The sequence below is a fragment of the Lytechinus variegatus genome, chromosome 5, assembly GCF_018143015.1.
Source record: "Lytechinus variegatus isolate NC3 chromosome 5, Lvar_3.0, whole genome shotgun sequence".
Taxonomy (NCBI): Eukaryota; Metazoa; Echinodermata; class Echinoidea; order Temnopleuroida; family Toxopneustidae; genus Lytechinus; species Lytechinus variegatus.
In genome coordinates, this window is record NC_054744.1 from 43,628,578 (window position 1) to 43,656,526 (window position 27,949).

General features: G+C 34.8%; 1 protein-coding gene across 1 annotated transcript; it reads right to left on the minus strand.

The window, feature by feature from the left end:
- Nucleotides 1–519: 519 nt before the first annotated feature.
- LOC121416239 (protein dead ringer homolog) lies at nt 520–23,529 on the minus strand. Its single transcript, XM_041609746.1, has 7 exons — nt 23,089–23,529; nt 21,269–22,111; nt 20,616–20,688; nt 6,270–6,453; nt 5,622–5,887; nt 4,790–4,999; nt 520–4,287 (listed from the first exon to the last, which is right to left on the minus strand). Exons 1-7 carry the CDS (start codon nt 23,182–23,184, stop codon nt 4,118–4,120), a joined length of 1,842 nt encoding a protein of 613 aa, XP_041465680.1. The 5' UTR covers nt 23,185–23,529; the 3' UTR covers nt 520–4,117.
- Between the last annotated feature and the right edge of the window lie 4,420 nt (nt 23,530–27,949).

Sequence of the window (27,949 nt, forward strand, 5' to 3'; positions counted from 1 at the left end):
AAGAAAAATGAGGAAAAGGAGAAAGGAAGGGAAAAAAGAAAGGTGGCAAAATTATATATTTGTGAATAGTATGTCAAAATCCATCGCAAAATTGTATTTTTATATTCAGAAAGCGGGTAGGGATTGCCTGCTTGCTCGCTTCGTTCGCTCGGGATTTATCATGAATGTCACCACGTATTATGCCATGTTGTGTCCCTTAACTTGTTTTGGCGGTGGAGGGGGGGGGCTCATTACGCCACAGAAAGAAATTAAATGATCAAGTGAATTAGAAGATGCTGTTTTAGCCTTATTTTCTTGATAAGGGTCTTTAATCGAAATATTATTTTATCTAGCGGTGTGCTATTTGAAAGTCTTGGTAAATGAATCAGATCATTAATGATAGTGTGTGTAATTATTTTCATTGATGTACTGAGCATAAGCTGTCGGTTCAATTCTCCAACAAATTAACATATTGTTAAAATAAAATGTTTACTACTCAGGTGGATGCACGATCTCTAAATCTTATTTCAAACGACGGCATATCAGAAATACATATTTTTTAAAGAGAAAACTGAAATAAGACAACATTTTTAAGATGTGATATTAAGCTTTCACCATGGTGATTTATTTACATGTTTACAAACAGGGTACTGCATGTACATAATACCGTAAATATTCTCACAAACTTAAAACTAAGTTAACCCCCCAAAAAATCATCAATTTTGAAAGTATTCTTCTAACAAGCCTTTTTAACTAAGTTGATTGCTTCTCCTCTTCTATATTTAAATAGGTAAACGACTCAATAACAAATATATAATTATGAACCCAGCACACAAACGTTTATTAAAAATTGCACCTGTTTGCATTAAAGCAATGAAAGACAAACAAAAGGCACAAAAAAGAGAGTTCAGACAATAAACACTGCGATAAGCATGTACATAGTTAACGATTTGTGCAATGTTTTTTCAGATTTAAATCTATTTTAGTATCTACAAAATAACATAACCTATGATCGTCCCATTGCAGAGAACGAATTGGCACGTGATAAAGAAAATGTTTCATGAATACATGGTTGAATACTTTAAGAAACGTTTAGATTTTATCATGATAAATTAAACCTATTGTACAATTTTCTACAATCAGTTTCATTGAGATATTTCATGTGTTAATGTTTATAGATAACTCAAGAATGAAACTTGCATGTTGTTATATTTCATGGTAGTTGTATTTAAGTATAAAGAACAAATAAATGTGAAGTTACTTATATATTCTTGTATTATGTCCTTTATTTTCTATGAACATTAAAATTAGATTATACGCACAAATACTTATTCACAGAGCTTAACTATATCTTCAAAATGATGATTATGCAATCACTGTTAAATGGATTAAAAATCTATACTACCCATAGTAGAAATAGTAGAGTAATGTAATTATTTTGACATCATTTTCAAGAGCATGGTTGATTGTTATGAAGTTTATATTTCTACAAGATTCGTAGTTACTTATACATATAACTGTACATTTAACATTACATAAGATATAAATACAAACATTAATATTTACAAATCTTATGGAACGCTATCACGATTCTAACACTAATATGACATGCAGAAAATTATCAAGATGAGCACCATATTCATTGAATAAGATATTTATTGGAAGGATTATTGAATAGCAAAGGGTGCAAGTATAATGTTCGTTAAAATTACTAATGTTATCATTTTAGAACATAACAGAGAGGCAGTGTCCTGATATTGATATTAGAAATATTTTATTTAGGGCCTGAATTTAGAGGTGGAAATGTTCTAAAAAAATTGCAGATAAAAAAATAATAAACTAAACCATGTATTGCTGTGTGATAATATAAATAGTAGGTTAATTCAGTCTATAAGTTTTCCTAAAGAAATAGAATAATAAGTTTGATCACATACTTAACAGACATTAGACATGTTAAAGTTCAACAAAGCATTAACATGAAATTTCTATCATAATGACACATACAAACACGAAATTTCAGTTGTATGTGTACATATTTCACATCTGAATTTCCAATTGTTTTATCTATAATAGGCCTATCTCTAACAGGAATACACTCAGAGGTAAATGCTACATGAAATGAAAACCATGAATGTTCAAAATTTTGAGAAGATGAAAACAAAGGGATCTCATTGTTTTTTACTATAAATATATGTTCTTCTTTTGACCCCGACTTTGCAATTTACTTTACCGCCATATATCAACTCCTGTCCTGTAGGTGAGCACGTTTCATAATATATGTCAGGCTTTCCTATATGGCTAAATTATAAAACCAGTTTATATAAATTCATGTTTTAATAAATAGTAAAGATATATGTTCTCATATTAGCAGAATGCTTTGCTGTTAAACATATTTTTGCACATTTTCTCTGTGATAATACTGTAAACATGATAAAGCAGCAAACGATGTAGAATTATTGCCAAGAATGATCAATATTACAATAATTCTACTACGCATTTTTTCCAGTAAAGAAGAAAGAGTTATAAAAAAATATACATTAGAATAACATTATCCAGTCTGTAATCCCCGTTAAGACACGATAAGATTGCAACATAACACCGTATTGTAAGACGTTAGAAGTATAATGACATTTGTATTCTCTGATTATTTTGTCATGAGAAGAACGAACAAAATTTGACACATGAAGATCACTCTCCTTTCTATAATATAATACAAAATGTTTTATTTTTTCAATATGCTTTAATAATTCATGATTGTCTTTTCTCAGGCTGCTTATTGTAAACTCCAAATGAATGCTTATGAAATGGAACATTTATTGCACAAAATAACTCAACATACATGTCCCAAAGCATAAAGGTAAAGTGTGTTAGGTCTCACAATCAAAGTCCTGGGCTCCGTAACACAAAGATTAGCGATCAATCGCTAAATGAACTGACCAATCATTATCAACGTTACACGCGCATTTGGTTTAAAATACTGACCAGGGACCAATCAGTGCGCTTCTTTTATATTTGCAATCCATCGCAAACCTTTGTGTTACGCAGCCAATGTTTTCTGATGAAGGGACCATAGCAAAACCAAGCAAACTACACGTCAATCAAACCAAATTGATACGCTATTTGCAGAATATTATAGTGTGGATTATGAAATGAAAAAAAACTATTTCCTTTAAATATTAGAAAGTAAAAAAAAATAATTTTATTATTTTTATGATCACTATTTTGCAGAAAAAAGGAGATGGTTATTTAGTGATTCTAATCAATTTGAAGTCAAATCTTAAGTCTTTCGATCAATTAAAGGTTTTCATGTGATTGCTGGTCTGCTCCTTTCAACAGAAATATGAATTGATCTACAACAGTGATCTACCGATTGCAATTTATCATTTGAAAACTGCAATCAAGTTTCTCTCATCACTCATAGCATGCTAAGAATATAACATTAGATAGCATATTCTATTCGACCGGTTCAATTCAAATAAACAATTCAATCACAAATACATGTAATCATAACCCTGATTTATAACGAAATAGATTGTCAAATGCAATATACATGTCAAAAACCAAATTCTAAAACTATATAGGTTTTCATATCCCCAAAATACATAAAATAGCCAATATCGTCTACTGAACTAGATTATCTACTAACCCAGGTCATTTTTAAAAGTGAAATAGCATTTTCTAAAATCCGCGAAGAACTTTAACATAGTTACAGGCAGTAATGTTGAGCTGGTATTGTTATCCCCCACTGTATGACAACAATTTTTTGTTCTCACTTCTAAAAGTCGAAAATGTCATGAATTTATACAGTGTTCCATACAATTCTATAACATCATGGAATGTACACATCAAGAAATATGAACTGTTTCAGAATCTTTTAAGTGCACCAATGCATTGCTAGCGACCTTTTAGCTCGGTGCTTTGTCCACTCAGATCCGATCCATATCAGATCAGTCCATCTGGCTCAGAAGACTGCTATCTAATCAGGTTTTCAATCCTGTGCAGTTCATCTTGGAGGACAATCTTGGTTCTCGATTAAATGATGATTCCTCAGAAAATGAGAGTTCAATACACACGTCTGTCCATACAGACAAACATAAAGTCCTTTTGACAGCAGTCCATATTGTTGAGGGGCTCCGTTTTACTTAGGAGACGCACTGGAGCGGGGTACTGGTACACCAAGCAAGGGGTGCCCCGGTGCACCCCTGGGGTAAAGCACTCCTTGGTATAAGACACCATTAAGCTCAATACTCATCACCAATGAATTGTCTCCTCTCATCTCAAACAGAGGCATGCCAGAATCTGGATGTGCTGAAAAATATCAAGATTGAAAATGACAAAGTTTGGTTAATGAAATTATGATGAAATGCATTGTACAAAAGAACTTAATATCTGTAAGACATGTTTTACAAATAATATTAGCGCTGGAAGTCCCGAACAATAACGAGAATGTGGTCCGACAAAAAGATACAAGTAAAACCCAAAGTACCAATGTCTGCTTACAGTAGAGGATTCTCGCTTACAGCCTCTTAAAAGATCAACTCTTCTGAAATACTCCATTCAAGTTCTGATGAGTATCATTTTCACCATACTTCATTGGCTCAGAAGAAAAGGACGAAGCTTTCAGATTTGGGGCTTACACTTTAAAAGATGCTAGTCTGGAGTGTAACCATACTTTTTCAAAGCATCAGTGTAATTGTTATGTGTTCCTCCAAATATATAACTTAAAAGATGATTCACTAATATATAGCTTTAAGAAAGTGGCAAAATATCAAATTATTTAACAATCAAATCACGGGTACTGTTGACCTACCTCTTGCACTGCTCACTTTAAGATGAGCTGAAGGCATGAGAAGATGTTGCTGCTGAAGCTGTAATAGCCGCTGATGATGTTCTTCTGCCAGCAAAGATCGTTTAGAAGGTGGTGGTATCGATCCCCTTTCTGCTAGCTCAGCGAGCATCGCAGCGTGACTGAGAGAGCCTTGTCGTGGGAGGCCTAGGGGTACTGGATGATCATCCTCGACTGAAAGTAAAAAGGGAACACTCTAGATTCACAAGATGAATGAGATATATATGGACATAAAGATTGCTGATGTAGAAATTCAGGTTGAACTTATTATAGCATTTCTGCGGAATTTGCTTCAATATTGTAAAGATGATTTCTTTTACAGTTTTTAAAAACTCTACCATTATTTTCTTCGGTCTAATATTTTATTCAACATGTTCATATCCAGATAATTCAGAAAGACAAGGACACAAAAATGGATTAAAAAAACACGCACACAGGGGAAACACGATCAAAGATCGGGACGAACATTGATTATAAAACACAGAAAATGAAAGTAAAGACGATGAGAGATACAACATGCACAAGCATGCTCTAGTTTGCCTGTTCTGTAACATCGAATCAATGAATTGCTTTATAGTTTAGAAATCTTGGATTAATTTGCAACATTTTAGATGAAGGGGACATGAAACTCCCATATCTGATTAGATGAAGAAGATTAAGAAAGGATTCAATTCAATTTATTTATTCAACCATCATCAAGTACAAACAATTACATAAATACATACAAATATAAATAATCATACAAATACTAAATATAACAATGGAATGATGGTTTGATTCGCGTGTATTGTCTTACTTGGTGATGTAGATGGTGATAATCTCGTAGGCAGAGTAGGGATGCGTGATGGGTGTGGTATCATCGTGGGTGGAGGGGAACCAGAAGGGGTGTGTAGATCTAACCCATGATGGTATGCTAGGGAGGGGCCACGGGGGTGCATGTGAGGGCTGTGGTAGGATGGTCGACGCCCCTCCCGTCTGTTCCCATCGATGGCTGATTGGAGCTCAGATGGTGAACTCAAACTCTTCTTCTCACACTCATATGGGTAGAGATACTTCATATACCTGGATTGAATGAAAGAAACAAATCTCCGTTGGATTTTGTTTATGAACATTTATTTCATAATATACAATTTAGAGAACATTTAGTAGCGAATACATTTTAAATGATTCACTTTTTTCTCTTTATAGCTATGGGTCTTCGCATAACCTTAAAAATTGTGTTCTCTAAATCCAGGATGTAACAAGATTCAATGTACATGTATTCATTGATTCTGGAACCATTGTAAGTATTGCTATTTATTAGGTTCCTCATAGCTGATAATTTACTGAAGCATGACATGGCTCTATGTCTTGTTGACTTCTCAAATATAACTGATATATTGTGGAATGGGTCAAAACAGATCAATATCGAATTTTCGAAGTTTGAAATTAATCTTATACATACTGTGTTCTGAGTGTGAACGCTGCACTGGTAATGGATGCGGGTAGATTCAGACCCTTGGTGATTTCTCTCCATTGTTTCTTGTTAATGACTTCAACCAAACCTCCCTTTGCGACCACTAGATTGTAAAGTTCATACAGATCCAAGACTTGTTTTGCCATGATGGGAATTCTGTTCACTGGTGTACCTGAAACATGTGAAAAATATAAAGTTTAAAGTATCTCAATTAATTTAGTTTGTTGTGATGACAACAACGATAATGAGCAATAAAGCATTGATCTTTGTAAAATGATCTTTGGAATTATATTCAAGGATTTAGCAGAAGAAAAAATCGAATACTTTGGTACAAAATATTGATAAAAAGTCATGCAAATTTACACTTTTCAACGAAACACTGCTCAACTCCATTAAAATGTAGATTTATTCAAACTAAATTTATACAGGTGCGTTCTTAAAATAATTTGTCAAAAATAAATTTGTTTCTGATCTATAAAATGATCAAAGTCATCAAAACTACTCGTAAACACAGGTCTATAATTTGCTCAAAAGCGCTGAACAAAGGTAACGCGGTTCAAACGAAATTTTAATTTAAGAAGGAAATCTAATTAGTCCTAGGTCAAAGAAATAAACTTTTGCTCTATTACTCCAATTCCATTCTACGAAGTTTATTTTGAACAATACTACGTAGAGGTTACGATTCCATCCCGAAAGTACATAAAGGCATTTTAATGATGACCTATAATAATTATATCTCGATTTTCCGTATTTTACAGAAGGGTATTATCATAAATTTCAAGTATATCAATAACTCATTAAATACGAAATGGTCTGTTCCTTGTCCTGCATAACATGTGAGACAAATTATTTTTATTTAGTTAGTATGTAATTGAGAGAAAATAATGATAATGTAATGGTATCACCTTCTCTCAAAGGTAAGATCGGTCATGAATTTTCGCCACAAAATAATTACTGAACTTTTTGGCACGAAAATTGCAATTTGAAAGAGAGACAAATAACTACTGACAGAGAGAGAGAAAAGGAATTGGTGGATAGGAGTATAATGAATACCGGGGAATTGATAGAATTAGGCCTACAAACATTGCAAATAATGAAGTTTAAGACATTCTTAAAGCAAAATAAAAGAATGAAAACTATGATGAGAAATGTGAGACAGAATATAGGATGATATAAGAAAAATTAGAAGGAAAAGAATAGAGAGAGGGGGAAAAGATAGATTTTTTCCAAATCTAAAATAGTTCAATATGAAGGTGTTATTGAGTTTTATCATTATCCCCAAACAAGTCTAAAGCCACCAAAACAAGCAAGCAATGACTGGCAGGAAAATTAAAATCCATCTCGTACGAATTAAGTGTTTCAATTAGAGCTTTCACGCTGGGATATGATGTGATGACAAGATAAAATCAAGCATAATTTAAAAATCCAATCTACATTACGAGGTTAGTAAACACCTTTCGGATGGATTATGCATTAGTGCTCGATGATTGCTCAAATTGCCTCATGTACTTGAAAATAATGAGTTGAAAGGATGCGAGAAATATGGAGCTATGAAGGCAAGCAGTAAATCTAATCACTGCCTTGCAACGACAGGAAAAACTGCATAAAGCACGAGTATTGTTACCGATAAGGGAGGTGGAAATTGTATATCAAAGGCCTAATTCATTTGCATTGATACAGGAAGCTTTGTTAATTGTACATCTTCGATATAATGCCTGGGCCACTTAAACCCCGCCAAGACAAAGGCAACAGAGGAAGAAGATTTTTTCGCTTCAATCCTACAAATTCCCTCACAGCTCGACCCTTTGTTCCGCCGCTACTCTGGCTGCGATCAGTGTAAAGAGAGTGCTGACTGCACGCTGAGTATAGGTTGGATATTGATCCATCTGAAAGGTTTATTAATATAGCAAGCCGGTCACTGGGGAGCTATAATTGTTGTGAACATGTTTTGATATCAATTCCCGTTGCCATTTCTGATTCCTACCCCCCCCCCTCCGTTTTACCGCCGTCACCATCATCATCCTGTACCCAATATAGATCCATCTCCCCCTTCTCCAATCGCCATCCTTGCTAATAATCATACATTGAAATAAATCCTTTGCCCCAGGCGATTTATTCCCTGTTGTCTTCTTATCGATGTGTGACGAAATCCTGGTCAGTGAATCCGGTGGCATCAAACCATCTCGACAATGGTCAGAATCGATAAAAAATTGATGTTGGTGAAGAATAGCCCGGGGCGATATTTACAACTCTTATTGACAATACGTTGGTGCCCTTTTCCTTGTAGCGTCTTTGTCCCTCATTTTTAATTCTAATGGCTTTAGCTCCTTGTTCTATTGTATTGACCCATCAATACCCCCCTCACTGGCCATTCAATGACAACCTATGACATATGTTCCAAAACAATAAATAACAACCTCTACATCTGTCACATACTGACCGTCTTTTCAATACCCATTGATATATTTTTTTTCTCTCATCTTTTATTTGCATTTGTTTCTACTTTGGTGTTTGCGGGTACGGCGAAGTTATCGATTTTCGTTTTATTGTTTATCTAATTCTGGTCAACCTGCTTATGTACAACTCGAAGTTTGGCCATGAAAGGACAAACCCCGCAATTTTTATACAGAAACATGATCAAACTTTGATAAATAAGTCGCTTTCATGTTTTGATCGTCGTCATTGTTTTTCGATCTAAAAAGTATAATACAATTTAGACTTATTACAAAGTGCGTTTCTTCAAAATGTTCACTTTAACAAAAAATAATAACAAAAGTCCGAAAAACGTGTTGTACTGAAATGTGTTGTACTGCCTCCCAAATTGATTTACTTCAATCCTTGAAAGAATTGCCCCTCCAAACAAGCTAGGTCTAAAGAAAACGATCATAAAGTGTGATTTTGTATAAGCGTCATAGCAGTTATTGATGACTGCTAAATATAAAAGTTGGACACATGACAGACAAAGAAAATAAGAAATTGCTATTGCAAAGACAAAAATATCTGATTAACTAATCTACACCTTTGGAGGATGTCAAAGGTGTAACCTTTCCTTGAAGATTCCAATGCCAACATCATCATGCTATCTCCATCATAAAGAGCTATAAGGGATTTTGAAATCAAATAAGTTGAGACTGAAGTTAGCAGCCATTTTAAGCTCTCATATCAATAACAGCTTTTCATCGTACCAACCTGTGCGTACTTCCTATTAAGTAAGGGTTTATGATTACCCCTATCGTCCCCGTACAAGATCTCTATCGCCCCCCTACCTGATGAAAACCTCCCATGTTCACATTTGTTTTATTTGTGAATGTTAATTTGTGGTCTAAGTTGGTTTGTAATCAGTCAAGGGTAAATTTAATCCTCTATTTTACAAAAGGGAGTATGACTCGCAAAGAAAGTATAATTGGTCTATTTCCTTATCATAATTACATTCCATGTCATGGGACAGGATGATAAGAAATAAACACTGTAACCAGAAGTCATAAGGTATGTTTTTTTTATTATGTTGCGAACATGCAGTCACAGAATTAATTATCTTAAAAAGAAAAAATGTTTCCTCTTCGAACACTGAGATCTTTAATTCAATATCCTATATTGTCTTATTGATATACCGCATGGATTTTATACCGCCGAATCGTCCACAGTGATGATGTTTTAAAAACGAAAACGGACCATGTTTCATAAAAGCTTCCATCAGGTTGGAGAAGGGAATAATAACATATTATATTATATTATGCAGGGCCCGCTGGAAGAGCAGTCTTATGATTGAAGTGGTTATCCTGGGTAAATAAAACGTTATCATTATTATTTTAATAATATCAAACCACTCAATATTGTGAAAGAAAGTACACTGTTAAAAAATATTCGGTAAAATACTTTTGTAGTGTAAGTTTTTAGACCAGTTCATCAAGAAGTATTAATGTTATTGTCATCAATTGCTGGCGTGAAGAGTCGGTTCTCCACACCTTATTGGTACGTCCTTAGCAAGTTTTTGATCTCTTCATTTCTCTTCCTCTCCTTCACCTTCTCGTCTTAAGATTAGTCCCCCTAATAGGACTGTTTTCATCGTTTCAACCTCACAAGCTTCCGATAAAGCTACAAGCTGAGGAAAATCTATGTCTTATCTTCTCTAGCCATATGTTGGAGGAAATCATCCCTCATCACATTCACATAGAGGATGCAGCTTCTTTTCTTTTTTGAAGTAGAAAAACAATAATAATATTAATAATATCACCTAAGGGATGTAACATGAATGTTGGTGCAAGAGGTCTTCCTGACATATCACGCCCACTTGGATACACGTCTGCTAATCTTGTATGAGGGATGTTTGACGTCTTGTATTCGAATTCTAAATATTATAGGCATGCGTACATTATACACGACATTACAATCGGATTGCGTTTATGTAAGTGTATGGCGAACCAAGTGCATTTCTCAATTTTGAAAAAAAAGAGAAAGAAACATTGTATCAAAGTATGACCAACTTTCAGTAATTGCTCCAAAATGTTGTATGGTTCATAACAGCATTAAATGAGACGGTCTGAGATAAGAATACAAGTTCCCATTAAAACCATATGGAAAAAATGTAGTTTGGCTTTCCATATATACTTCAAAATTGATCAAAGACATAGGCAGTCACGTATCCAAAATGACATTCTTCGCAATTGTCTTTATCTAGAATGTAAAAACAAAACTTATATCCAATGCTTTTTTATATACTTGCCATACAATCGTTACTTAATAATTTTTCTGAAAAAGAAAAGATTGTCTCAAATTTGGAAAATATAATCATTTTGAAAAATTCCTAATTCCAAAAATATGTATCATATTAATTTTCAATAAAGGAATCCTGTGGAAGGGTTGAAAATAAAGAGATCCTTTATCTTTTTTCATTACACAATAAATTTCATTCTTTGTTCCACAGATTTATTCACTTTGCGTGATTGTGTCATTTCGATAAGACGATTAAAAAAATGAAACACCTAATTTTTCTGATTTATCACGCTAAAATTCCCAAATAATCTCAAGAAAAACAGATGACTTATCTTCCGATGTTTTGTTCAAAACTCTCCAATCATTTCCTTACCCCGAAACTCTATAACATTATTGGGCTGTCTCATGTCTGTCTCCTGCTCTTGTCTCAAATAATTGAATTAAAAACCCAGGATACCTGTTAATCATTACCCATTTTGCTTGAAATTAATCTCGTAATGACCCCATGTCCAATCGCGAGATTGCAAGGAGATGAAGAGGAATTAGCCATCTTGATGACAAACAACCACAATACCTCTCCATCGACTTGGAATTAATGAGAACCATGCAGTCAAGATGGGCGTGGCCCTCTCAAGACAGACCCATAATGCCTCGGGTCTTAAATGAAGAAGGAGAGAAATGCAAAATAAGGGCTTTGTATTTACCTAGAATGCTGAAAACTAGCGAATCACCTTCCCTTCCGCCAGAACATGGTCTAACAATTAAGACTCCGTTCGCTTGGCAAGAGGGATCACAAAACTGGAGATTATTTGTTTATTATGTATGGTCCTAGCATACGAGAATTAATCATTACGAGATTTTTTCATGTTAGGGGTCGTTGGTTCAAATTTAAGTTCTATATCTCATTAGATATGACCGATTTGTCACTGCGACCTTTTCATGCACAACTGTTCAATAAGAAACAGCCCTATGACCAAAAGAGGTAAATGTTATTTTATAATGTTATAAAGATGCAATTTTATCGGCAGGATTTTCCCGGCAAATACAAAAGTAATATCATGAATATATCCATTCTTATTGATTTTCAGAGTTAAAAAGCGGCGCATTCAATTCATAATCTTCTTTTGATAAGAACTCTTCGCACCTTGCATCCAAACTTGAAAAGATGGTTTTGAAATTTATATCAATATTGTCATCATCTTCATTATCATTATCTTCAACGTTATCTTTATCAAGCGATTGAATATTATTAGAAACGAAATGTGGATCACAGTTTCAAAGGGCGCCCTCATCGCCTCTTGGTTTCTACTTTTTTATTCTTTATTTTGTATTCATTGAGAATAAAGTGGAATTAATGTGAACTTTTATTTGGAAGAGTGAATCTCAGAAAAACACTAAATTAAGAGTATAAGACAATCAAAGAATAGAATGAGGCTCAAAGATCAATACTAGAGAGAAAGAGTCTCGTGAAAAGTGCAGTCTGAATTTCAAGACCATCGCCCGCCCTCTAGGGTCCTGTAATCATTTTTCATGCAACTTCCACATAATGGTTTTCATCAAAGGATATCAAGTTAAAGAGGAGCTCTTAATCTCTCTTTCCTCCTTTCTTAAATCATACCATCACCTCTCTCCCTAGGGAGGATTTATCTCCTTATGATCCAAGCATTACTACCCTGGCCTTATTACCCCCTCCCATTACCAATTCAACTCCTCAATACACAGGTATATAGTAGATGGCAGAACTGCTAATTCAGAATGAGAATTAACCAATTTGTAATAATTTGCCAATGTGAATATGAAGTCTTTCCAAGTTTTTAGGGGTTGCAGTTACGAAGAAAAAAAATCTCCGCATCTCTTGTGCATTATTGAGTTGGAATGGTAGTGTCGTCCGCGAATCGCGGAATAAGGGTCAATATTTCAACAGGAAAATAAATTATAAATAGATACGAATATATATCTACTCGAAAGATAGAGAGGTTGCTTCATTTATATATAATTTTCATTTCTCTTTTTAAAGCAAAGGTTTAACAAATACATTGGAAAATGAAATTTTGAATAACAAGATTCGGCTTGAAAATGGCTTTGATTCAAAGAAAAATAAGTTTATCAAGACTTTGCTATTCTACGAGACTTAAAGCAAACCATAACCATAATGTTTTCCTAAGTCCATTCAGCTGCGAAGGCGAACTTGCATGACATTTTGGTATTTTGAACAATTATGAGAGTTTTCGTACTGGTGAGTAATCAGATTGGTTTTGTTCTACATCGAAGAGTAGTCAAGTATTTAATTTGGCGGAAAGGTTGTTGATACATTTAGGACATTTTCTTATACAGTAGAAATGGATAGGTTTAAGATCAATTAAACCCCCAATAGAAATTCAAGTTGATAATAATAGGCATTGAAAATTATAGTGCCATCTATCTAGATATATTCTATTCCGAGGCGCGTTGTTATGACTATTAACCCGGCTATTGCTCGAGCTGCCTTTCAGCGCTCATGCATTCAATGAACTAATCTTGCCGGATACCTTTTTCCCTCACCTGGGTTGAGTGCAGCACAATGTGGATAAATTTCTTGCTGAAGGAAATTACGCCATGGCCGGGATTCGAACCAACGACCCTCTGTTTCAAAGTCAGTTAAAGTTAAAGTTATGACGTTTATGACGTCAAAAATCTAAAACTTAAAATTCTAAGAACTTTCTTAATCTTCAATGGATTTTTTTTCAAACCTTCACCAGTATTTTTTAATCATTTTGCTATTTTTACAACAAAATTTACTTCAGGGTTAATGTTTAAAGAATAAAAGTATTGCACTGATCATCGAAGAAAAAATATGCGCTATGCAAAATAATGTCAATGACCATGATGACACGGTCAAATCTTCGCATTGTGAAATATCCCGCTTTCCTCCTACTTCCTTCGATATATTCCACCAGTATCAAAAGGGAGATTAAATTAAGATAGAGTTTTTCAGTTAGAAGATTAAGCTATTGATGGTGATTGAATAAGAACAAGGAATAGTGGACAACTGTTACCTTCCCATCCAGTGGATTAATTTAATTCCCTCTCTTCCTTGGGAGAAGGAGCGAAAAAAATCAATTATCTATTCATCAAGTTGAGAAACCTGGACAAGTTCATTGCATGTAACAGATCAATCGAGATGTGAAAGTGGGATTTATTGATTTTTGCTTGATTTCCTTTTCAATTACGTTGTATAAACCAAGGAGGTTTGATCGATAACCGCAGTATTAACAACAAACTTACGTCTTAATACCGTGCTTTTGGCAATGGGGATAAGCTTTGAAGTGGGATTTTGATGAGACTTTCCCACAGAATTAATCGGATGTATCCATCCTCCCCCTTCCCCCTTTTTATGGCGGGTTTTCCTTTATTTCAACAATTCTATGATAAACATTTAAGTCACTATTTTCTTTTCCTATTTCACTTTTTTAAACATATTAATTTTGCACCGGTAGTTTTATTCACGAAATGTGGACCGAGGTTTCTTTCCGATAAGTGATGAGGTATTCCCAACACATTTTAGTGATTAATACACTACATCACTTAAAAAGTTCAGATTTAGTTTGCATGTAATACATGTTACTTGACTGACAAGCCTCTAGTAGGCTTTTAGAACATGTAGAATGGAATGGAAATTATTTTCTTGAAATCCTCGAATATAATTTGATATGGGGTCTTCAAGTCTATTTCAGCAAACTCCAAGCACTCAAACCATCTGAGGTGACGACGAATCTACTACAGATACTGATAAATAATTGAGACGAATGGGTGACATGGAGCCTTATTAACTAATTGTTATCTTCTTATTTCTGCCTGTCAGTTGTTATATTGGTTAATGGAATGATATCATTCGCCATGTATAACATAAAAGATACAATTATAATGTTTAGAGTATCAAAATACTTTGAAAGGATAGCCCATGAAAGCCAAAATGGCTTATTTCCAGTGTGGTCCTTATAAACTGTATAGGCTATAGACGTGATTTTATCATTTCTTTTATCCCTAAATTAGAATCCCCTTAATCACATGTTGTTGTTTTTCTCTCTCTTTAAATGCTACAAGATTGGTCCATACAACTCTTAAAGATCAACTATTATTTTTTAATCATCAGATGAATGTATCGGAATCCAATGCATTGCAAAACGTATTTAAACCCCAAAACGATTTGAATTCCATTAACAAGTCTTTATTTACTTAATACCAGTCGCTTTGTCATGGAATTGTTCCATTTAGATTTAAAGCGGAATACTTATTTTGGTCCAGTTCCAATTTGATCAAAGGGGCAAGAGATCTGAGAAAAGTGTGGGATAAAAAAGGTATTTCTTGACTTTCCTTTTGATCAGATAAGTATCTTATATTTCTTAGCGGACAAGAGAGATCTTAAATGGCCGAACGACAGAACCAATTAAGGTACACAGGTGCAAAAAGAATCTTACAATAAACGATCAATGCCTCCAAAATGCCGCAAACTTGTTCTCCGAAACCAATCAATCTATTCCTTTATTGATCTAAACGATATTGCTTCATCTGACCAACAACCACCTCTTTAAGTTCTACTAAGCATTCTTTCATTTGATACACAAGTGTTTTTTATACTAAGCTGAGGTATTTCCTCTTTTTACTAAAACTCTATTGTTCTCTTACATCTCTCCCTTTTCATCAGAAAGTAATTCTTTCTTATTTAGTGTTTCTGTCTTCACGACGGTGGTAGAATCTCTTTTGATATTCAGACCAGATTGAGATTCTGGGCTAGCCCCGGGAACTTGAGCAAACGATACCAGACCAAGTGGAAGTAAACAGCATCTATTCATCCAAACTCGATACAGAAGCAGAAAAATAAGAAGAACCTGCTGGTGGTATGCCTATTCAAAAGCAGGAAGAAATCTGAAGAGATGAGACCGCGCAAGATTAAACCTTTTACATAAGATTTGGACGAAGGGTCCATCCTTGATTAAATACGAGCTATTGTCATGCTAAGGTCCCCTTAAAAGGGGGAGATTATTCTTCAAAAACTGGTATGCGCTATCCAGAAAAGGACCAAGATAACAGGTTGACAACAATCAAACCAAATTTAGGATGCATAGAAAAGAGAAAGTAGATAGTAAAGAAGACTTTCTGATTCTTATTGATCGATTCACTGTCACGGTAACTCGTTTATTCTTGGTATGTTAGTTCTGAGATTTAGCACCAGATCGACAAGAAATTGGTACAATTTTGAGGAAGAAGCCCATTTAGACAAGCTTTGCATTAAGTTGATAGACAAACACCAAAACCTGTTTGTGAAGTTTTTATCATTATCTTGAGGTGTTTACAGCGAGTCGAACCACTGACATATAATTAGAAATTGGATTCGAATTCCTCATGTTGAGCGAAATCACAGAGCGAGCAAATATTAGAACTATATAAAGTTATAAGGATTATCATCTAAAGTTCTGTAAAAAGAAATCATGTAGATTCAATACATCTACTCCGGGGGGGGGATCCATCCTGTCATTCGGTTGCACAGATATGCCACATAAACAAACAACTTATTTTCCCATTTAGGAATTAAAAAAAAAGACATGATCAACTTAGTCATAGCATTCTTACTCTCCCCAAACATCATGTACATAGAGAACATACTCGCAAAGTGCAACCAGACACCGATATGTTTTCTTCCATTATTCATAGATTAGTGCAGATAAATTTGTAGCTTTTTGTAGAGCCGACTGTAGGGAGATTTGGGGCTCATGAAATCTTATATTGGTTAATGGGAATAGCAAAAAAAAAAAGGATTGCTCGGATTCCTTCCTCTGATAGACAAGCAAAAGTGGATAAGAATGCAACGGAAACACTTGTATGAATACACGGTGCGATATCAGCTTCAGAAAAAAAACATGATATAGGATCAACTTTAGAAGACAGGTGTGTATTTATCTGGTTGGGGTTTTTTCTGAAAGGAGCGTCATATTGGCGGTTTTTCGTATTTTTCTTTTAAATATGGGGTTAAGTTAAAAGTCAAGTAACTTTCTAAATACTGGACGTCTTGATCTTTATACCCAATTAAGAAACCGAAAAAATTGATTTGTTTTCAAATAAACAGGAAAGAATGAAGTTTGACAAGTAATAATAGTCATCTATTGAATGCGGTAATAAACCTACAAAATTCTTACTAGACATCATCATAACCCTTTTTTCAATGACTGTTGTTAAAACATAAAAAAGAATGCCGTCGGCTTATTTTCTTGCCCTGTTTTTATTATTATCATTATTATTATTTTTGTTTTTAAGTCTTTAACTTGTTTGTTTTCTTTTGCTGAGTGAATCGAACACAGACACGATGGTTTCGAGCTCAAGTCAGTTTCTGTTTTTGGCATGGTACCGATTTCCGCACTCGACTCGGGTGGGCTAGACCTATATATTGGCCAGTGTTTCAGGAGCCCTGGTGGGTGTTTCAGAAAGCTGTTCATATTAAGTTAAGAGCGACTTTAAGAACAACTGGTGATCCTTTCTTACGCGCTAAACCATCGCCTAAGGTGTATACCGTTTACCTAAAAAGGGATCACCAGTTGTTCTTATCTTACGAACAGCTTTATTAAACACCCACCCGGAGGACTACACAATCGGGTGTTGAAAATTACACCCTTGCAAATTGAACACAGCGTCAATGGATGCCGAAATAGAACTTATCAACACCACTCGGTGTTGAACGAACACCATACATTATTTGGTGTTGTCTTCTATATGTACACAAGTAGCGTTGATTTAACACTAGTGTTATAGTGTACTTGTCCTGAAAGGAGATCTTCAAACATAAAATCTGTAAGATGAGAGCGCTACATCGAAGAATGGACTATTAATATTACCATTAGTATTATCACCATGACAAAAGAAAGCTGAATCCATTTTATTGTTCCTCATATTTGCTCTTCATATTACCTCTTCTCACTGCTTCTTGCATTTTCATTGGAGCGCGGAGAATACCATTTAATATCTACTTTATCAAATACACCCACAAATTTAATGACAAGCCATTTTGTATGCCATCAATCTACTTTCAATTAACCTGCTTTAGGCGTGTGTGTTTGTTTTATATTGATGTAATTAATTTCTTGTTGCTTTTAGGCGTGCATCGTGCGGAATCTATCCTCAAGCTGCTGTGTAAATTCCATCTATTTTTGTACAAGAAACTTTTATTACCATGATAACCCGAAAGATCCGAGGTATACCACTATAACGTTTTTCTCTCCCTTGAGATCTTGCTATCGTGTTTGAGTCATCTTCTGAATGTTATTTAAAAAAAAACTCTCTTAATTTTCCACGATTTCCTTTCTAACTATACAATCTTAATTTTTGGTCAGCATGGTCAGGTAACAATTTCAAGCACTTTAAAACGGATAGCTGATAGTATCAAATAACTATTAATTAGACAAACTCTTATTTCGATGATTTAATGAAATTATTTATGTCAAAGTCTCATGCAAAGCATGAGCCATTAATTGTAAAAATCAACACCACTCCCTGCTAATTGAGTTCATTAGCTACAGGAGACAGAGTTAGTTGATGCAAAACGAGCACTGGTGGACAATATCCCGTAAGAGACATTTTTTTTATTTAACAAGTGCACACCTAGTTACCAGTAATGCATATAGCATTTCCATTTATTTGAAAGCAGGATAAAAGAGCATTGTAGATTAAATGCCTTGCTCATGGGCATAGGTGCCGCGGCCGGGGATCGAACCCCGGACTTTCCATGTATAGCCAGGCGCCTTAGACCACTCGGCCACGGCACCTCCAAGACATGATGGATGCCCCCTCCACACACACACACACACACACTTGAAAAGGGCGGATGGTGTGTGTTATAATTATCCAACTGTACTGAAATTCATTAAATTGCTTTTGAAGAAAAAAAATATTCATTTTTGTTTTAATTCTGAACACGAAAAAACTCCCACTTGACTTTCGCCCTCATCGCTTGCCCCCTCCCTTCCCCCACCCGATGATTTCAACCACTTCTACACTATACCATCAATATTCTTGCGTTTTTTTTTCATTAAAAAATATATACCAAATATCGACGCAGTCATGACAGGCTAACCGTTTTGCTCCCTGACTGTGGAACCCTTTTAAGATGTCAATAACAATGAATAACGGCTTGCGAAAATCTTGGACATGCTCTTGTATGCTCAACAATTGACATTTTTCGATCCCCATCCTTTTGTAAAAAGGCCATTGTATCTTCTCTTCCGTTTTAAGAAAGAGAAACAACACTTGATTTTGACAACTTGCTCAAGATCTCCTACTTTTCGATAAAGTCATGTGTAAATGTCAATTTTATCAATGTCAACTTTTAATTTGTAGGTGAATTAAACGTGATTACAGCCCCATTTAATTAATATATATATATACATATATACATATTTACAAATCCAAAGACATGCGAGAGGTGTACACTCACTTCACTCACTCTAGCATTATCTGACATCAACCCAACTGCAAATGTTTGATGTTGGAGTTTGCCATGTTGCTAGATTGGAAGTGTTAGGTCTTGCATGGTCTTTTGATACAAGAAACTACTACTTCTACGACGATAATCAGCATGATCCATAAGTCAGGATCTGTTGCAAGATTTCAACCACCAATATTTGCTGGAAAGGATGCAGCAAGTGTGCAAAACTACACCTAACGTTGCGAATGGATCGCAAAATTACCCATATACTATTCCTCGTTGGCTTGTGGAATTAATGTAACAGATTGAGATGCGCGTGCTTTCAATGTAATTGATATCGATTTAAGTGCATTAATACTACATCCTATATGGAATCTAAAATCAAATCTAAAGGGAAAAATCAATAGGGATGATCTGATTCATCACACACCAGCTTGAGATTAAAATATAAATATCAATGATCACAAGGATGAAATACATGTAACATTATCATGGACATAAAGCAAGACTTGTGCTGCACTCGACCCAGGTGAGGTAAGTGGGTACCTGGCAGGAATTTATTCCTTGAAATGCCACCGCGCTGTAAAAGGCTGCGGGGCTAAAGCCAGGGTAATAATATCCAATGAAGCGCATAGGGACGCATTTGGCAGTGATATGCGCTATATAAGCGTGTTGGTATTATTATTATTATTAAGATGACATAATATTCATAATCGTTGCCAAATTAAAAATAACTAAAAAGAAATGTCGTCATTCGCAATTTATATGTATTTCATTTATCTATCACTATCATTGTTTTCATCGATATGAGTGCTATTGTCATCATATGAATCAATTATAAACCTCAGCTTCCTCCTCCTCCTGTTTCTATAATGCTGGACATGTCCATCCCATCCCCCTTTGTTTCGTGAGTTTAAATTTCCTTCAACAAATTTATCGACATTATGCTACCCTCGATAGAGGACATTTAAATGGGGAACGGGCACGAACTTATTCCTTGAAACGCAAAAAGCTAAACCCATGGTATTTACGCTGCATTGTCGTAGAGACTATTGATAAAGTAAGTGATAGGCGCTGGACAAACAAATATTATCATGAATAATTATATATTATAAATAATCGTATCAAGGGTTTGAAAATGAAGATACCAATATCAAAATGAGACTTACCTCTTTTCTGCATGAAACTGAAGAGATCATCTAAGAATTCTTTTCTCTTGGAATCACTCGAGAGTTCATAAAGCTGGATAGCGTAAGATAAGACAAGTCGACCAATTCAAAGTAGAACTAAAACACACTTTATTCAAAATGTCTATGTACACTTAACCAATATTAGTATGCGTCTATAGTGTGTATTACTTATTCAATTAAAACATTTCACTATTTTGCATAAAAACCTGGTGATATTATACTTGAAAAAAAACATGTGTTACATGTATCATTACGGTCTTTAGAGGAGATATTATACCTCTTCACCTTTGTCTATTAGGTAGAAGTGTTATCTGTTACTTTCATTCATTTAATTAGACGGTACACGCATGAAAACAATTGATCCGGTGACATTGGTCTCTTCTTGTGTTTCATTGCTATTGACTTTAAAAAAGTGATGATTCATAAAACGTTCATATATCGTGACGTGTATTTTTAGACATGTTTATCGATGTTTTAAGTTTTAGTAAAATTCATGTTTAGGTTAGTTCGTGGTATGCCTCAATAACAAAAGAATATTCCCATTGAGTTTTTATAACAAAATTGTTTAATAATCGTGATTTGTATGAATTTATTTAAAGAAATTGATCATCAGAACGCTTGTGAAAACTCACCTGTTTGAACTGCTCTTCAAAAGACCATTCTGTCTGAGGTTTCTCTCCATCTCTATCCTCAAGATTAGACGTCATCTTCATCTCGTCTTTCAATCCAACATCCATCTCCATTTTACTCAGACCATCTTCTTTCTTTATAAGAGGGTGAGAAGCTTTCATGTAGGAGTGTGGTAGATCAGGACTTCCACCATGAGCAGCCCGATGAGACAGGTACGGATCGTGTTCGTTGCTATGGATACTACCATTGGTGAGGGGTGGAGAATGGGTGTTGGTGTCCTCCAGGCGGGTAGAAACATATCGACGGTTCTTATCAATCATCTCCTTGAGATGAGTGTTGGCTCGCATCATGTTCAGATCGATATGGGCGTGGCTGGTATCACGTCTACCAATCGGATCATCAGCCCTCATCTCATCCTCTGATGGTCCGTCATCTTCGCCCTCCCTTACCTCCTCCTCCTCCTCACCAACCTCTTCATCTTGCTCTTCCCTCATCATCCGTCTCCTCTGTTCTTCAACGATCAACCTTCTTTCCTCATCTTCTTCTTCCATCAGCTGTCTTCGCTGTTCTTCAACCATCCTCCTTCGTTGTTCTTCCACTATCCTCCTCTGTTCCTCAATGATTCTCCTCTGTTCTTCCATCACTCTCCTTCTCTCTATCTCTTCGTCCTCTGCAGTTCCAGTCCTCTCATCCTTCCCTCTTTCTTCTTCCTGATCACTGGTGGTATCTACACTCATCCTTCTTACTTTCTCCTGGTATTCATTCTCGTCTTGTCCATTTTGATGAATATATTTCTCAAGCATCTCTCTTCGTGACATCTCAAACATCGCAAGATGCCTGGGAGACTACATAACAAGAAAATAAAAAAAGATCATACAAATGGAGATTTGATGGCACTGAGATGGTTAGAACAAGCGATAAAGAACAAATTACTCCCATCGTAAACATCCGAAAACAAACATTTCTCAAATCGTACTAACAAATCATATCTTTGATAGCCTTTCATCTAAAAAACACTTTACCTGTAATTAAGGAGATTTAATGTACTTTTGCACACTGGAAAATATTCGGTGAGTGTTTGTGTACGTGTTCATCTCTCACATACTGCGCTGATTAAAAATATAATAAAGCTTGTTAATTGATTTGACATGTACACAACCCCATGTTTGGCCAGTTGTTTTCAAACTTGCTTCAAGATGAAACAACGTCAGTTTGGACTTCGGATTTTTTTATTTCAATGTAAATATTAGACATACTAGTATTTTTCTTTACCTCATCGCCTTGGATCATGAAATTGTAAAGTTCAACTATCATGGCTAACGTTTTATCAAATGAATAAAATAAACACTATGGCAAAATAATTAATATTTTGCTATACTTTAGAAATACAAGGTAAATGATCGATTCCAACATTTCTTTGTGAACGTAACAGAACCAGAATTATGTAAAGAGAGAGATCGTAACGGAACATCCCCCCAAAGGAAAATAACCCGATTCGAACAAAAATTTAGATCAATGTATCTACCATGCGATTCGAACATAAATTTAGATCAATGTACTTTGAACAAAATAAACAGATATTGGCTGTGACCATTGCAAAATGAAAATGAATATAACAAATTTAACCCCCAACAAAATGTCAAGGAGTTAAATATTTTAAAATATATGTTTTTTATGACACCGTGCATTATTAAATAAAAAAACGCACAGAGTATTCCTATTCGATACATGACCAAAACGCAATTCGTAATGTGAAAAAAAATCATCATTTTTATTAGTTGTATAACCGACTACAAAAAAAGAAGAAGAAAAAAAAACTTACCATATGTTTGGTGGTTGCCGCAAGAAGCGATTCCATTTCCTCGTGTTGGTGAAAAGAAATGTGATTTGGTGTGATACATGTAAAGTCTACAGACATTCGTTTGCCTCAACCCCTGAACTGACCGCGCGGTGGTTCACCCGAAAACCGAAGGATCGCTAAAGTCAGTGTTACAAAGTCAAGTTATCCACCGAGTTCTAATTTGTTCTATTCACTTGGCCAGGTGACTTTCATCACAAAACTTTACACCCCAAGAGCGAATGACATGATTGGACAATCGGAGACCAACGAAGTGAGTATTGTTTGAGAGATTCTATCCAACTGTTTCGATGACTTTGTCCAGTGGTCTCACGCTAATTTGATAAGGTGTGCAATAGTAAATGCTCTTGAACAATAAATCTAACTCGCACCGGTGCGATCTGTTCTCACTTCCCGTCTTTGATACGCTCATACCGTGCCGATATTCATTGGATACCGTGGGCTATCAAAAGTTATAGCACAGGTGGTAGCAACCAATCAACGCTCACACACTGAGCTATGCACCAGTGCGCATGCGCGATATCAGCATCAACGTCAAAAAGTACATTCGGAGCGATTGAACCTTTCTTCTTTCTCTTTCTCTTTCCCGATCCCCCTATCACACACTCCAAAATATTAATGCAATATCCGAGTGCAATTATAATATTCTTGTGAAGTTCAAATCAAGGCTATAGTCGCGGAATCTTTCAATTTTATCAAATTGTTGAAGCTAACACAAAAAGGGACAGTATCATAAGGACTCATTGCGTTTTGCGGCGGAAGTTTTATTAAGCAAAATTTAGTTACCAGAGGAAGTAGTATTATTCCTTGGGCATGCTCTTTTTGTTTGTTTGTAAATTCTGTTCTTTTTGGGTCATGAAAGGGACGGTTTATTTCTCACTTCCGTGGATGGACACTCAATGAACACACCCTTGAAATAAAAGACTAATGTGAAACTTATTGACCGGTCCCGAGTTGTTTACTACTACAGGGATGAATGATTATTGATTGGACGATCTGCCTCCCCTAATAATCTAACATGTTTGCTATTCAATCTAGTCATGTACTACTGACCAGTGACCGCATTACATGTTTAATACGAAATAATCGTTATATGGCGTCCATTCAGACAAAGGCAAGTGATGTAGATATCTTTTTCCCTATACCTCACGTTGTCATTGCACTAAACATGTTGAAAAATATATGTCTGTCATGTATACAGCACAATTATTTTGAAGAGCGAAATAGGATACATGCATAAAACAGTGAATGTTGAAAATCGTGAAGTAAGGTATTAGAATAATATAATCACTCATGCATAATTTTCAAGTCAGTTAAACAAAATCGTACATTAGTATATCACAGAGAGATGGCATGAGATACACACGCAGCTACTATACATAATCATTGTCTATCTATTTGGCGTTTGGTTTCTCTATGACAAAGTTGCACAGATTGACAGATATACAGACTTTGGGGGCAAATTATCAATCGGGAAAATTTTTAAAAAGGAATATAATTGATAAAATTCATTTGATTGCAATTCGTCTTTAGAATCATCTGCCCTTTCACACGGAAAATTCGTACCGTAATTGACAAGTCCACCACAACAAATTGTTGATTTAAATAAAAAGAGAAAAATCCAACAAGCAACACTGAATTTTCATCAAATCGGATGTGAAATAAGAAATGTGTTTTATACTATAAGATTCAGTCAATTTGGTCCTTACTGTCAAATCTAAAAAAAAAAATGAAATATTGTATAATTCAGAAGTATTTTTAAAAAATAGTGAGTGAGGGGCATCATCGATTGTCTCATTTGATTTGTACATATTGTGAAAAATGAGCAATACTTTAAAATGTCATAACTTTCTTATTTGACATCCGATTTTGATGAAATTCTGAGTGTTTTGCTAGTTCGATTTTTCTCTATTTATTCAAATCAACATTTTTATTGGGTGGACTTGACCTTTAACTGGAATTCACCTCCGGAGTAGAATTTGAATTCGTGATTGTGATTAGCGTTCGTGATTCTAGTTTGGTTTCACACGTGCTAAAGATCGTCACTAGCCTTATTTTTCAGTGGAATCATCATTATTTTTTTTTTAATTTACCATGTGAAAGGGGGCAGAATGTGTCATGTCCGTAAGCTATATGCTCTACAAATATCATTGTTTGATTGCGTACCAGGAATTAAATGTTAAATGTATATCTGATAAAGTCAGCAAGGGCTGTTTGTTTTGAAACATCATGTTTATGACGCGCCGTTTGACCAGATATATAGATTGAGATTATAAACAAGAATCGAAGAAAATTGAAAAAGGGCCCCGTTTTCTTGAATAATATTTGCATTCATATGAATATTGTTCTTATAAAGGTAATTTATTCCGATGAGTATATGTTTGCTTGATTTGCATCTCGCATTAATTTGAAATCGTCCCGCAGTCTTCTTAAACGAAAATGATTTAATTAAGACTTGTACACCAGAGGGCTTATTGCAGGAGGAATTACAAAAGAACTGGAAGAAAGAAATAGATTGTATCTATCTCCCACAATGAACATGATAAAAAAAAGCGGGAAAGAAGCTTTATAAACACTTAAATTGTTTGCTCCTACCAAACTTCTCATTCATTCCTACTCAAGAACATCAAGACCACAGATGGATTCGCTCGGCTTTTATTCCTGTCAAGCTTTCGATGTTGTTTGATGACCGCGAAAATCCCCTATCCTATATCTTCTTCCCATCAACCATTATCACCTGTCTTAATCCCTTTCCCCTTCATAATCCCCATCTCACCGCAAAATAAGACCAAAAGAATACAAGTTTTACCCCTCGACATTGAAATTGGGAATAAAAGGAGAAGGATTAATGGCCGTTGAAGATCTCCCTAACGGATGATCAACGGAATTCAGTTATATAGATAATTATTATTTTACCTCCTTTACCAGAGAATAGAAAGTGAGGGATCTCTAAACCACACCTGAACTAATTAAAACCTATTCATCTTGATCATCTAAATTGACAGGTCATTCAAAACCAATATCCTTAATCCATCATCATGTTTTGGGAGGTCAAAAGTTTAAAGTCAATTATCATGTCTCGGAAATAGTTATCTTGCATTAAATTTTGCTCGAGTATAATAACGTGATTTTTATGAACAATTATTAGTTGATATTGTTGAAATTCGCAGTGTGTGTGTTTTAACATTTGTCACAAATCAAGATATTGATGTATTTTACCTTTATGGTCAAAGCATCCGATTATTGACGTTTTCAGATTACAGGTGTCGCACCCCCTATAAGAAAATATTCATATACATTCATATCAGCAAGTAGGATGGGGTATATTATACATAACTTATCAAATATTGGTTTTACTAAAAGGTAGTCCCGATGTGAGTACTCGGAAACGGTTATGCCATCCGACTCATTTTCTATTTACTGAATCATAGAGACATGCAGATAGATAGATTTATTGGTTTATTGATAAAAAACATAATTAAGACAAAGTCGAATTGCTATGAGTTTACAAAGGTACTGAGGCATATTACATAAACAATAAAACAAACAAAATATACTTTGGAATATTAGTTCAAAAATATATCACATAATCATACATTCGTAATTTCATAAAAAAGGAAATACATTTTAAACACAATTTAAAAGTATAATACGAGTTCAGTTTGAAAACAAAATATATAAATTCAGAGAAGGATAACAAAGAAAATGCATGTAGATGGAGGAAAAAAGTAGGTGAAGAAGGAAAGTGGGGAGAAGATAATGAACTTAAGGAGAGGAGAAATAAGAGAAAAGGTGAAAGGGAAAAGGATACACAAAAGGAAGGATGGAAGATGAATCATACAGACTGAAATGCTGATAATTTAATGCACTCATAAAATTGAATTTATGTATCTTCTTACAAATAAATATTCATTCATTTGCTTATAATGAAATGATATTACATAAGATTTTTATAGCACACTTACCATCTTGATGCTGTTGATTAGATGCTCAATGCGCTTCAGAGCAGAAGAACAAAAAACTATTTCCATATAATACATGTCTGAGCAATTACTGTACCTTTTCTCTATCCATTTATTCATCTAGATGTATATCATTCATTATATTAATTTATTCATTCATTCAAACGTTTATTTATTTATTTATTATCTATTTATTCAAGTACTTATTTATTTATTTGTTTGATACTATATTTCCATCTGCTTGCTATTCTATTCACTCATTTATTTTGTTAACTTAATTCTTCATACACTCAGGGGCGTCGATCCATTTTTCAGATTGGGGGGGGGGCAAAATCATGATTCAACGTTCCAAAGGCGGTCGATCGTACAAAACACACACACACATAGACATAAATATGACTCATGAGATACAGAAACGTATCTCACCAACAAATTAATGCGAGTGCGAAGCGCGAGCTGAATTTTTTTTTAGTATACTGACCTTAAAACAGGAAAAGCGTACCTGTTTAGGACTGTTTGTAGTAACTCATGAGGAGGATACATATCTCACTAAACAGATATAATGCGAGTGCCGAGAGCAAGCTGAAATTTCTTTATATTCTGACCTGAAAGCTTGATATTGTAAGCATTTTTGGTACAAATGATTAAGATTGGTATCTAAAAGAACAATAGATGCGAGCGCGAAGCGCGAGCTGAAAATTTTCATATTTCGATCTGAAAAAAATTACAGCTTAAAGGACGTTTTTGATAAAAACAAGACAAGATATATATCCAACAAAAGAGTATTGCAAATCGAAGTAGGAGTTTTTTTTTTGAGGTTTAGAACTGAAAACAGGACATTCTATTCACCTATTTAATCATGA

Excerpts from the sequence above, each read along its gene's own strand:
- LOC121416239 (XM_041609746.1), bottom strand. The coding sequence starts at position 23,184 with ATGTCTGTAGACTTTACATGTATCACACCAAATCACATTTCTTTTCAC. Across the intron at positions 20,689-21,268 it reads TTGAAGAGCAGTTCAAACAG|CTTTATGAACTCTCGAGTGA; the intron begins GTGAGTTTTCAC and ends TACGCTATCCAG. Across the intron at positions 5,000-5,621 it reads ATCACCATCTACATCACCAA|TCGAGGATGATCATCCAGTA; the intron begins GTAAGACAATAC and ends TTTTACTTTCAG.